This window comes from Taurulus bubalis (assembly GCF_910589615.1).
Source record: "Taurulus bubalis genome assembly, chromosome: 1".
Classification (NCBI taxonomy): domain Eukaryota; kingdom Metazoa; phylum Chordata; class Actinopteri; order Perciformes; family Cottidae; genus Taurulus; species Taurulus bubalis.
The window spans coordinates 18,092,597-18,105,985 of NC_136589.1; the positions used below are offsets into that span (position 1 = coordinate 18,092,597).

A 13,389-nucleotide genomic window follows, 5' to 3' on the forward strand; every position below is an offset into this window, starting at 1 on the left:
TAAAAAAAAAACAAAAAAAAAACAGACCGGACGTGTTAGAGAGGAGCACCAGAATGAAACATAAATCCCCCACTTAATAAAAAATAAATTATAATAATCTTATGCTCACTTATTTACATGGCGCGTGGCCCGGTGTGGGAGAAAAAAACTATTTTTCCCCCTCTTTCCTCCCGCCCCACACACACACACCACCACCAAGTGTTTAAAAAGAAGCCATGGCGTCGAAGGATACCAGCCGGCAGCTCTCGGAGGGGTTCTCAAGGTTTCCGTGGCCGAAATACTGACAGTGGACGCGGGTTTCTTCCATCTCCGACTACCCGGAGTGAAGCTGGTCCGTCGGTTCTAGGTGGGACCAAAATGGCTACTCAGCGGCTGGGCTTGGATTAGGATGCCTTCAGGGAAACCTTGACAGGCTCCGACGTCAGAGCGTTCTCGCGAAGCAGTCGAACGACAAACTGTTCTTCTTTCATTATCGACGAAGAGGAGGCGAGGTATTTTACGGAAGCCCACTGGGATGAGAAAATGGAGATTAGTCATTATAATGAGACGTTATTTCATAAATATGATGATTATTACTTATTATCTCACATTTATTAAATAATATGACTTATTATTTCACAATTATGACTTACTATCTTATAAGTATGACTTATTATCTCAGAATCATGAGATAACTACTTATTATTTCAGAATTATGATTTAGCATCTCATAATTATGACACACTATCTTATAATTATGACTTACATAAAGTGTTCGGTTATTCACTTACTGTACAATTTTGAGGGTTTTTTTTAAATCAATTTTATATTTGAGTATTCCCATTGTGTGCTTTATTTATAGGCTATATTGTGATGCTAATAGCTATATTCTCTTGTTATTCTGTTGGGCACTGGTGTTAATGTGACTTCTAGTCCACTTTATATTTATTGCTCTATACTTTATATTTGTTTACATTTACTTTTATGCACCTTTTCGTATTATTTTTTTATTAATTTCCTTCGGGATTTATGAAGTTCCGTCTCATTTTATCTTATCTTTTGTACTTTTACTTAAGTCAGAACATTTAGTATTTTCTACACTGTGCTAGTTTTACATGAACTAAAAGTTCAGAATACTTTTTTCACCACTGGAATATTTTTTACTAAAGCAAAAATAGAAATACCAGAGTCTAAAAATACTTCATTAAAGCAAAAGTACTGAATATGCACAATGAGTGTTATTTTGATATTATTACTAATACTAATGAATACATGTAAGAGCATTGTATATATATGTGTAATGTTATTTTAGATGTACAGGGCTGTAGATTAGTAGTATATATTATTATATCATATGTTTTTATATGTAAAAAGTAACTTTAATGTCTAATAAATGTAGAGCAGTAAAAAGTACAATATATATTTATTTGTAAGTAAAAAAAAGTAGCTTTATATGGAAATAATCCATAATAAATTGACTTGAAGTACCACAAAATAAAAGCATGCAGATTAATAATACTTTTAGAATAATACATGTTACATTACTTATAATTATTGATAGATTAATTACACTTTAATGTTGCAGCTGGTGGAGCGACTGGCAATCAGTTAAATACTACTTATATATAGTTTAATCTATAATGTCATTTATTTGTTCATTTAATTTTGTGTTATATTTTTAATCTATAAAGTATTTAAAATGTCAAATACACAGTGTAGTAAAAAGTAGAATATTTACCCTTGAAATATAATGAAATAAAAGTATATAGAAGAATAAATTGGATAAACTCAAGTACAAGTACTTCAAAATTGTAGAGTACTTAAGTAAATGTATTTTAAATAATATTCCACCTCTGATCAATAAATATTCTTTCGGTTATTTTCTTGATTAGTCGATTAATATTTAATTGTGACGTATAAAGTGAGTTATAACGTCGAAGTGCTCAGTCCCAATATCTCCGACGGCACATGAACGCGGCATCAGTGAGTCCAGCGGAACGGGCGCAGGAAGTGAGGAACGGGGCTGCCTCCTGATTGGAGCCGGAGGTCTCGAAGACCGTGTCATCCCGCCGGATACGCGTCACTGTGCTCCAAAATAGTTTTATCACAGTCAGAAAATAGGCTCGTTCGAGATGAGCCAGTTCTGCGCAGAATCGATCGGCGGCGATCGGCGCGCAATGCATGCCGGTTAGATTTGTGTCCGACTTGCTCTGACGTCATGCACACGTGACCAACGATACTCTCACGAGATCAAGCCGGCCGTCGATTTCAGAGCCAGCCTCCGCAGTAGCTCTCCACGGACTGCGTGGCCCAGTGCATGATGGGAAACGCCTGGCTGTCGCCACATCAGAGAGCTGATTGGCTCTTAGATCTGACAGCAAACAACACGTGTTGGAGAAAATCCTTATTTTATGTGTAGTTGTAATACATAACGCTGCATCGTTGACTATTCGTCTCATGTTTGATCTTAAAACATATCTTGTGTGGTTGATAATACAAAATCGTATTTATATAGCACATATCAAAATGAGTAGTAATGTATTTCACAGGCAGACATAAAAAGAACAAAGGATGCAGCTACACACACATTTCTACATAAATATATATGTACAAACACATGAATGAATCCAAACGTGATCTGTAAACTACAGACAAGTTCGGAACTAACAGGAAGTCATTTTTTCTGTGACTTCCTGTTAGTTCCTTTGAAGGCAGCTGAAGATTGTCTGACTTGATTGCAGTTTATTGTCAACGCCTCTTGCTCCGGCCGCCTGCTCTCGTCTGGATTCCAGGCGAGCCGCAGCTCTAACGAACGAGCCGAATGAAGAGGGAACAGAACAAGACAAAACTTTTTAAACTGACAGAATTAAGTTTTAAAGTGTGACGTGTGTATTTTTGGACAAGTAATCTGATTTGATTTTATGGATTTATGGCAGAAAAAAAACAAAAAACCTTTTAGTTCTACGATGACAGGTCCTTGTCTTTCTTTTTCTTTCAATAAATATTAGAAAATATACTTTGTGTAAATTTCTTTGCTCTTTTTTTCCCCCAGGAGAAACTTTACCTTGATAACTATCAAAATCTGCAAAGTATGGCAAGTATTTGTCATTATAAATGCTTAGTTTATATACATACACAAATTACTTCACCCATTCTCCCCGAACCCCCCCCTTACTAATACTCCTTGAGTGCATGTGTAAAAGTATATGCATGTGGGGATATATGTATATATGCTGTGCACACATGTGGCGGTGTATCGAGATGTATTGTTGGTGTAAATGTGGGTATTTAAATGTTTGCATAGATAGTTTTCAGATACGCTGAACTATAGTAATTAGTTTTTTTTTACTTCGGTATTTCGATTATTTTTTATTTGAAGCCACAAATTGTGTGTTCAGAGGCCGTAGATTAACTGTTCTTTTGAAAGTGCAAAAATTGAAAGTTCCAAAAACATAATATAAAATGTTCAACGGGTGACTATCTTCTGGAACCTGGTCGTCGAGTCATCAACTCGAATCCCGACAGGAACCAGAGAACTCCGTCACACAATAAATAAAAAACACAAAAACAAAGTGCAGTGATAGCAAAACATTCATTCTTTATTTATCGACTGGAAAAATACAGGGACCAAAGAGAAGAAAACCAAAAAGAACCATGTGCAGTCAAAATAATCCCGACACCCTTATGATTAAAATCCCCAAAGCGACTTCATTCCATCAACAGAATAAATCTCAAAAATCACAGATTAATGTGCAGCAAGTAAAGCGCTATGTTAAGTCATGCCACGAAGCAGGGGGGTAAAGGGTGAGAGTCACAACATGAGCCAATCAGATCGCATCGATGTCGATGTCGTCTTCTTCCTTTTCAGGCGTGACGGGTTTCACCGTCTCAACTCTGAGCTCACGGGCGGAGGGAGAGTAGACCACCTGGGGGGAAGAGAGAAAGCGAGCGCGAGAAAGTGAAAATGCGCATTGCCAAAATACTTTTCCCGCATCCTTCGTGTGGCGCTAGGCAACATGCTCGATAACGCGCATCACGTCTATGTGAAGCTTAGACCACGTTGTGTAATGTCACGTCAATCCGATGCCGTTTGTCACCTAACGCCGATTTCCTTTCGCCAGTAGGCGGCGCTTTGACTAAGAGAAAATAGGCTTGTCGAGACCCTCAGGCCGTGACTTTTAGTAAGCATGACAAGTCAAAGTAAATTTTATTATCAATTTTGTGCAATCATGCAGAAGATCGAAAGTAGGTTTCTCTTCTGTGCAACATATAGAGAATTGTGCAATAGTAATTTGAATCAAATTGGAGGAAGTCCAGTGGAGTTACAAGAGCTTGTTTAATGTATTTGGCCAGTAGGTGGCACTATGACAATTGTGAACATGCATCATGTTTCTCTACATGAAGAGTAGACCATGTCATGTAAATTACATGTAAATCCAATGCCGTTTGGCAGATTTCCTTTCGCCAAGTAGGTGGCGCTATGACAATCCAAACATTTCTTCATACAAATGTGCTCAAGCCTCTACCGACATCATGCATGAGATGTTTTTGGCGGATTGCATGATGCATCTAGGAGTTACAATAGCTTTTCTTACTGTAGCCCTAATGTTTAAATCGCACAAAAGATTTATTGCATGTTAGGGGATGCAATGTGCACATATACAGCAAATTGAGTCATTTGTCCAAATATTTTTTATGTTATGAGTATTAAAAAAAAAAACAAGACACGCCCCTAAGAGGTTACGGTAAAAGCCGGGTTACAAGCCGCTACTACCTTTGGTGGTTGTCCCCGCTGTAGTAAGCTAACGCTGCTGCTAGCTCCCCAAGTCGGACCTCAAGCCGGGGCTGGTCTCGCTACCTTCGGTGGTTGTCGGGGAACTAGCGAGAGCAAGTGGAAGTTAGCGGGGACACCCACCGAACGTAGTAGCGGCTTGTAACCCGACTCAACGGTAATTGGTTGAAATGTCCTAAAAGCAATGAGATCAAAAAAGCTTTCAATCCAGTCTTGATGATACAGCTCCAATCATGACCCACAGCAAGTTTGGTATGAATCGGCGCAAGCATGAAGGAGAAACTAACAAGAATGTGTTTTTCACTAAATTCAAAATGGCGGCAAATCTAAATAGGCGGAGTTTAGGTGTCAGAGGCTTTTTTGTAGAGCAGGTAGAGATGGACGTGTGATTTTTTTTTTTAAGTCAACCGGACATTCTGGGTGAGGGCCGTCGCCGGTCCAACTTCTAGGGGGCGCTAGAGACTTTTTAACACAAATATGACGCCTATGTCAGATGGCTATTTTCGCCAAGCATGCAAAAATGTTTAGACTTTTAGCACCACGAATATGCACCTAAAGATCCAAAATAAAAATCATACGGAAAAAATGTAATAATCCTTGAAACAATGGGACCATAATAACGACCCGGATTTTCGCTGCCAACTTCTTTGTTTCACATTCCGGGTGGTCAAAATATTAATAATTGTGCTTTGAATTTATGTCCGATAGTTTTTCAGTCATGGTCAAAAAAAAATTCAAATAAATTCATAAATATGAAAATATTGACAATTTAAAAAGTTAGACTACTGAACGAGAAGATTTCTACTTCTGGGTTACGACTTTTAAAGCAAATTGTGACGAAAAAAAATCCTGCTTGTAGTTAAATTAAGATTAAATAAAAAAATGAAAACAAACTCACTTGACTTTTAATTAAACAAAACTCATTTAAATTGGAGAAAGTTTGATATTTGCATATTGACTGAATATTTGCCATTAAACAGGTTTTGGGGAGAAGTTCCTCCGCTCTGCCACATCAACGTTACCTCCACGTTCTCGTCGTCTTCCTCCCCATCCTCTTCCTCGCTGGCCCCGCTCTCCTCCTCCGCCTCCTTCAGCCACTTCACAAAGGGAGCCGCCTTGGCGTGGATCTCTTTGGCGAGTTCCTTTGAGACGTACTTCTTAGAAACCTGAGGAGGAAGCGGAGAGTCAGGGACGGTGACTTAAAGTAACGCACATTACTACCACCGACCCAAAGTAATGCAAACTAGTCCACATTAATACTACCGACTTAAAGTAACACACATTATTACTGCAGCGAGGGAACCAACTAATTTCATACAATTACAGGAAAAATATAATGAGGAAGTAATTGCCATGTAATGGTTGACGTGTAATATCTAACTTGTAATAATTAACATGTAATATGCTGTAATGTTTTAACGTGTAATATTTTATAACCTTCTCTGCCCAGGCGAAGATGACATCCTCCTCCAGCAGGTCCGAGTCGTACAGGTCTTTGAGGATGATGGGGACCCGGGCCAGCAGCTGGACCTGGTGCAGCTTCACCACGCACTCGAAGCCCCCCAGCAGGTACTTCTGGGCCTTCTTGTTGTTGTGGCAGAACTGAGAGGGGAACATTTAAAAGGTTTTAAAATGTGAACATCAGCTTTAATACCATACCTGTCGAGCAGCGGCCGCCTCTCACCCGCAGGAAGTGGCGCTTGTACTTCTTGACCTGGTCGCGGATGTTCTCGTTGAAGAGCAGCTCGCTGAGGATCAGGGGGCCCATGGCCGTCACGTCCAGACGCTCCGCCTCCGCCAGGATCTCCTTGTCGGCGGCGTCGATGGTCATGCTCTCCTTCTTATGCTGAGGAGGAAAACCACAATGTTAGAGAGGAGGAAGAAGAACACAACATTAGAGAGGAGGAGAGCGAAGAGGAGGAAGGAGAGGGAAGAGGAGGAAGGAGAGAGAAGGAAGACCACAATGTTAGAGACAAGATGTAAAGCTCACGTTCTGTGAATTTAATAAAAAAAAAAAAAAAAAAAAAAAAAAAAAAAAAAAAAAAAAAAAAAAAAAAAAAAAAAAGGAGTAACTCTGTGTATACATGAAGTGAGAAAATGTTTAAACTAACAATGAGAATTCCAAAGCATACAGTATACCTTAAATGACACAAATGAATGAGACAATAGTTTGATTAAAAGAACAAACATTTATATACATGCCTGTATGTATGCCTGAGCGTCTTTCTTTTAGAAGCATATTATTTATTTCAAACTCAGCGTAAATGAGTGACTTTTGGGATTATTTTTTCCTGGCCTGGAAATAACCATTTTAAAAATTATTATAAATTTAAAATTATAAATAAGTAAGAACCCCGTTTAAACTAGAAGCTCCGTCTCACCTTCACGAAGTTGTAGAACAGGTTGACACGTTCCTCCAGCGGCTTCTCAAGGTCCTCGCTGAGCGTGAGGTTCTTGGCGTGGGCGCTGATCTCCTCCATCCTCCTCCGCTGCGCCTCCTCCGTTGTCTCCTCCGCCCAGTCCTCGTCGTCATCATCCCCATCCTGCGACACGAGAGAGACAAAACCACGAAGAGGTCTTTTTTAGAGAGGGTCAGACTAAACCATGAAGAAGTCTTGCTTTTCAAAGCTTTCAACTGCTCGAATTAATGATATGTTTAAACGCCTGAAAAATACTTAAAATATTATGATTGAGGAAAATTTGTCAATCATGATAGAGGATCCTACTCGTTTCTCTCCTTGAACTTTCTGGCTTTGAGGAGTTTTTGGGGAAGTTGTTCCTGTTCTGATGCGAGGGTCAAAGGTCAAAGGAGGTCGTATGTGTACAGATTGTAAAGCCCTGAGGAGAGTTTGGGCAATACAAAATAAATATAATGGAATATCACAAGGCGGGTGTGTTTTGTTGAGAAGCCGGTCATAAACAGAGCGAGACAGACAGCCAGAAAGACAAGAAACTAGGGGTGGGAGGAAAAAAAATAAATAAAAAAATTGATTCAGTATAGTATTGCGATTAGGGCTGCAACTAACGATTATTTTTTTCGATGAATCGGATAAAAAAATGTTTTTATCAAAAAAGCGTTCATTTCCAACCCTTTATTCAAAAACAGAAGTGACAGTGCAAAACATCTTCAGAAAGTGCACAAACAGGTTGCTCCTTGAACATCCTTGAGCTGTTAATTAAAACAATAAAATGGACTAACACTAAAAACATGCACATCTATGCTTTACATCTGCCAAATGTGAGCCCTTTTTACTGTAATTGATCCCTCCAGAGGCTGCATTTACATACCCTGCTTTATCAATATGTATGAAATACTGGGACAGAGGGAAGCTGTACTGCTCCATATAGAGCGTCCTCTTCCTTAAACTCTTTCATTCTGGGTCTCTTATGACCACGACGTCACGTTGTTGGCTAAGCCCAACTACGTGATTTGCTTCATTCTACTTTGAGTAAAAAAAAAAAAGAAGATCCGCCGGTGTGCCGGTTAAACGTTAACGAGTGACTGCGTGAACTGAACCAGACCCCCCCGGGTTACGGCATGTTTCATCACGTTACGTTTTTTTTACAAGCAAGACTGAACTGTAACGGAACATAAAGTAACTTTAACGACAATACACAACCCAAACACGTTAGCTAACGTGATAGCAAGCTGACTAGCTTCCATTAAAAACAAGTTTGAGGAACATGAAGACGCTGATTGGCCAAGACTCGACTCGTCAAAGATCTTCTATTTTTGAGAACATCACAACCTCAGCTTTTCTCGCGTCTCACTCCAATCTCAGAAACGCTGGCCGGCCAGTTGCTCTGCTCCGCTCTTTTTTTTCTTCTCCGTGACTTATTGCCCGGCATAATAATCGCGCGACACAACGAATCGATAATGAAATTCGTTGCCAACACTTTTGATAATCGATTTTATCGATTCGTTGTTGCAGCCCTAATTGCGATAGTTTGCGTGGCGATATTGTATCGATACACGGAAGCCAAGTATCGATCTTTTTTTAATGTAATCAATTATGGGAGGCATCGGAGAAAGAAATGAGAAATGCGCCGTCCGCGTGTAAATCAAACGTCTGGACTTCCTGTCACTTGTAGCGGTGCTGCTGCACAACTGTTGCACGGCGCACAGGACAAAGTCCGCGACACGGCGCTGGTCATAGACGTTAACTCAAGCATAAATCAAACTGGCTGCTGGTACTCTCGTAGCGCTGGAGGCGGCCGGTGTTACGGATTAACAGGCGGCCGTGTTAACTGGTGACTTCCGGCCGAAAGTCTCCAGTTAACACGGCCGCCTGTTAACCTGTAACACCGTCATCCCGACGCAGTTCCTGGAGAAGTAATATTATGAACCCAGACACGACGGCGTTTGATGCTCCGACCTCTTTGGGATTTCCACAACAAGTATAACGCAGAAATAGTAGTTATTTTCATGGTGGATGGCAGAAATGGAAACTCTTTGCACGGAGATAAATCAGAGATAAGCCCTGCCCCCTCTCCAGCGCGTCCAGCTCGAATGACGCGACGATGCAGACTGTAACACAAGCAGTTCAGTTTGTCAGGTGCAACATTTATGAAGGTGTTGGCCAGTTTGTCTGCTTGACAATCACATTTTGCTGCAATAAAAATGATTGAAGTGAGATGAACAGACTGAAAACGTTATCTTCTTAGATACAATATGTTGACAAAGTTTTCCTTTGCGGACAATTTGCAGTGAAAAAAAAAGGGAATAAAAATCGCAATACTCAATATATCGCAGAATCGTGATAGTATCGAATCGTGGGACCTCTGGTGATTCCCACCCCTACAAGAAACCCACCACAGCTTTGGGAGCATCAAAGTTCTCTTGGCTTCCTGCCTCTCCGCTGCCGGAGCCGTTCTCTTTGTCCTTCTTGCGGTTCTTCTTCTCCTTCTCCTTCTTTACCGATGCGCCACCTTCAGTGATGTCTATTACCGAGAAGACAAAAGTAGTTATTGTCCATGTTCACCTCTGGTAAGATGGCAGGAAGAGGAAGAAGAGCCTCACCTGGTGGGTTTTTGAGGATGAAGGTGCAGAGCTTGTGTCTGGTGTCGAGCATGCCGCGGTATCCACAGGCCTTACAGGAATTACCGATAGTTTGTTTCTTGGGATTCACATGCTGGAAGAAAGACAGACCAATCAGATCAGAGCTTGAAAAATATATACACAAACAAATTGTTTTCAAGCTGTGGAATACTCACCAGATCAGTTTCAGGGTTGTCACACTCGGGACATAGCACAAATTTCCTGACGAACCCGTCAAGCATGTCCTGCAGCTTGTTCGCCTCGTGGGATCCGTTGACGATGTAACGGTCGTTTTTGCTATCAAACTGGGTCTGAGCACCGAGTTCACAACCAAAAAACTTGGTTGGGTCTGCGGAGGAGATCGGACACGAGGTCAGAGCGTTTGTAAAATATAACGGCAAACATCGACTTAAACAAAAAGGTTGTTGGCTTCTTTTAAACTAATGGAAAAGTCTGTATTTATTCAGCTTAAGCGCATACAGAGTAAAGCAGTGTAATTTCAAAAGGTATTTACATTACTTTATTGTATTTATTTTGGGCGTTGGCCTCCTATTCCTAACCCACTTCAGTATTGACTCAACTAAAGTTACTATATGTCATTGAGTCACTCAAGATTATACACAACTAAATGTCACAATTAACACAAACAGACTTCCTCCATCAGGCGAGAAAATGTAAATGGACATTTAGTGTGAGACCAGTAGGTATTTTAATACTTTGTTTGGTTGAAAAGTTAATTCAGAAATGAGGAAAAAAAAAAAAAAAAGGATTAAGGAACATAAGTCAAACTAAAGATGAATTACAAAAGGAGTTAACAGGCAGCTTTAAGGTTGCTAATTATTCGCATCGTTTGGTTGATCTCTGGGTACAAATGAAAGAAAGGAAACGTGGCATGAGCACTACGTACATGTCGGAGGCCGGTTCAGCGCCTTCGCAACATCAACCATGTTGACAATGACCGTCTTGATTCCATTCCCTTTGCCTTCGACCTGGAGAATGAGACACGAGGCCGTCAACGAGCAGAAGGTGGAAACAACACAGAGCCGATTATTCTCTCCGTTTCTCTCACAACTCTTCAAATATGTGCGCAGCTCGACACACACACACCGACCTTGGCAATCAGACGGGGCATCTTGTAGCGATAGAACTGGTCTGACACGCTGCGGTTGACATTGACAGACATTTTGGCTGGTTGTCAGCACTATCAGTGAGATAAAAGGATCTTGGTTGGGGATTTTTCGGGATCTTCTGTCTGGAAAAGAGGGGATGACATAAACGACTGCAAGCGTGCTCTGTCTCTGACATGAAAAACGCCGAGCCGCTGTGGCCGCAAGCTCCTTGCTTGAAGGCTAGATTTCCACCACACAGGTTCCAACGGCTGCGCAACAGCTCTGAAAGAGGAGAGCGACAAGAAAAAGCAATAAATATTTCATATCAAAAACAAACAGTACCTTCACATGTTTGTGTTCTAGACAACTTGACAAAACAGACGATTAAAACTATGCTGTGACTTTAATTGAAATGTTCAGTAAAGCCGGTTCTAACTAAAGAGTTATTTTTTATATGCAGTTTATAAGTCTTTGCCAGCATTCATGGAGGAAACTCCAAAACATTTTTTTTTATTATCAAAATGCCAAAATAAAAACACATTTCTGAGCTCTGGTTCAATGTAAATATTTAGTAGCCGATTAATTTAGCAAGATGGCAAACAACATATTTTGGGTCGCAGACAATTTGGTCGGTCCTGATAAGTCATTTAAAATAAATATGATTATTTCTTTGGGTTGTCTGACAGTTTACACCCCGATTATACGATTGTGCTTTGTGATCTACAGGAAGCTCACGACCTGCATGCCGACACCAGACTCTTCCTGTAGTGCTTGTAACATTCCTGACTATTGATCCAGAATGAGCTCTTGACTTAGGTGTAGTCACCTGGGGGACACCGCAGAGTCCCTTATAGAACATATATTTATAATAATCTTACACAAGTGTGATGAATAAAACATGCATTGCCAGATAGATTACAAATATGAAAAATACTGCTGACGAAATAAAATCCAGCAAAACAAACATGTGGAGCAGCAGGAGTCAAAAGGAAAACACACACTAAAGTGTTTCTTTATGGCCGTGCAGGTACACAGGTTGTTAAGTGAAAGCCTTTTGTGCAGCTACAGGGCCTCTGGCCGTGAGTCACATGAGGCCTCCTCTTGTTATTGGGGGAAACACAGGAGGCCCAGCAGCTGCACTGCAACTTAAAAACAGCTGCTATTAGTCTGTCGGCGCGATCTGTGGGGGGGGGGGGGGGGGGGGGGGGGAGGGGGGCTCGGCGGTGTGTCCGGAGCGCTGCTCAGAGGAGCGCTAGCTAGCTAGCTTAGCCTGGCTGCTTGGTGCAGAGTGCGTCATACAGCCACTACACACGAGTGAGGAGGACTGGGAGACGCCATTTTGACACAGGGAGAGGAAAAAAAAGAAGAAAAAAAAACTTGCCATATTGCGCAATGATAACGCAGAGAACATTTATATACACAAAATAAAAAAAATAATAAAAATCACACGCACATTTAAAAAATAAAATACATATATACATTCCAACTGATTAAAAACTCACCGTTTTCGCAAAACAAAGACATAAACACAACGCTGATCGTCCAAGAGCCGCAGTGAACGGAGGTCGGTGCTGGTTCTGGTGTAGAGTCGACTGCAGCAGACGGGTTCCTGGTGGGGTCTCGGCAGCTACACACCCGAACGCGTCCAAAAGGTGCAGGCGCCAGGCTCGGAGGGGAGGGGGGAGGTTGATCTGGAACGTCCTCGCGGGGTTTGGGGGGACCTTTTTAGAGACAGAGAGAGAGAGAGAGAGAGGGGGGGGCGTATTGTTAGAACCGCGCAGGCGCATGCGCATGCTGCGGAATAGAAAACGCTAACATCGTCGTCAGGTGTAGTCGACGGTCACGTGGTCCCAGCGAAACTACTGTCAGACGACGATTCACAGATATTCCGTTATGTCACGTGGGCATTACAACACATATATACACACAAACATACATGTTCACACATTTTATATAAGTATATCCATCATCAAGGTGACAGCGGGCCCTCGGTCGTCCGTTACATAGACGGGGGCGCGCGCTCGCTCGCTCTCAGCGGTGGATCTCCAGGAAATAGCCGAAGCCGACACGACGTCACAGCTGACTGCCCAACGCTGACGACGCGATTCGGGGTGAAGATAAATACGTCACCGTATATATATATATATATTTATGAGTATATATGTATATCTTTAGCGCGGGGTTACGATTGTCGACGTTAAAGCCGAGAGAGAGAGAGAGAGAGTCGGGCGAAGTAAAAAGGGCGGCGAAATTAATTGACGTCTTACCTCTCGAATGTTCTCCGGAACACTGCTGTTCGCGTCGCTTTTACCGACGGACGTCAAAGGCAACGGACTCTACCCTGCTTCCGGTTGAAGTATTTGATTTCATATTAAAAGTCCGCGTTAGTCGCAACCATTTTTGATGTGGTACCTAATTCAAGTGCATTTGTAGCTACTTGTATTTGATTACTTACATTTTATGCTATTATA

The 13,389-nt window shown here is 41.4% G+C and overlaps 1 protein-coding gene across 1 annotated transcript; it reads right to left on the reverse strand.

Moving 5' to 3' along the window:
• Positions 1-3,552: 3,552 nt before the first annotated feature.
• Positions 3,553-13,201, reverse strand: eif5 (eukaryotic translation initiation factor 5). The gene is made up of 12 exons (XM_079227129.1): positions 13,186-13,201; positions 12,421-12,639; positions 10,921-11,200; positions 10,717-10,798; positions 9,986-10,158; positions 9,792-9,903; positions 9,585-9,712; positions 7,153-7,314; positions 6,456-6,617; positions 6,209-6,373; positions 5,794-5,937; positions 3,553-3,905 (listed from the first exon to the last, which is right to left on the reverse strand). The coding sequence occupies exons 3-12, from the start codon at positions 10,990-10,992 to the stop codon at positions 3,807-3,809; spliced, it is 1,299 nt and encodes a 432-aa protein (XP_079083255.1). The 5' UTR covers positions 10,993-11,200; positions 12,421-12,639; positions 13,186-13,201; the 3' UTR covers positions 3,553-3,806.
• Positions 13,202-13,389: the final 188 nt, after the last annotated feature.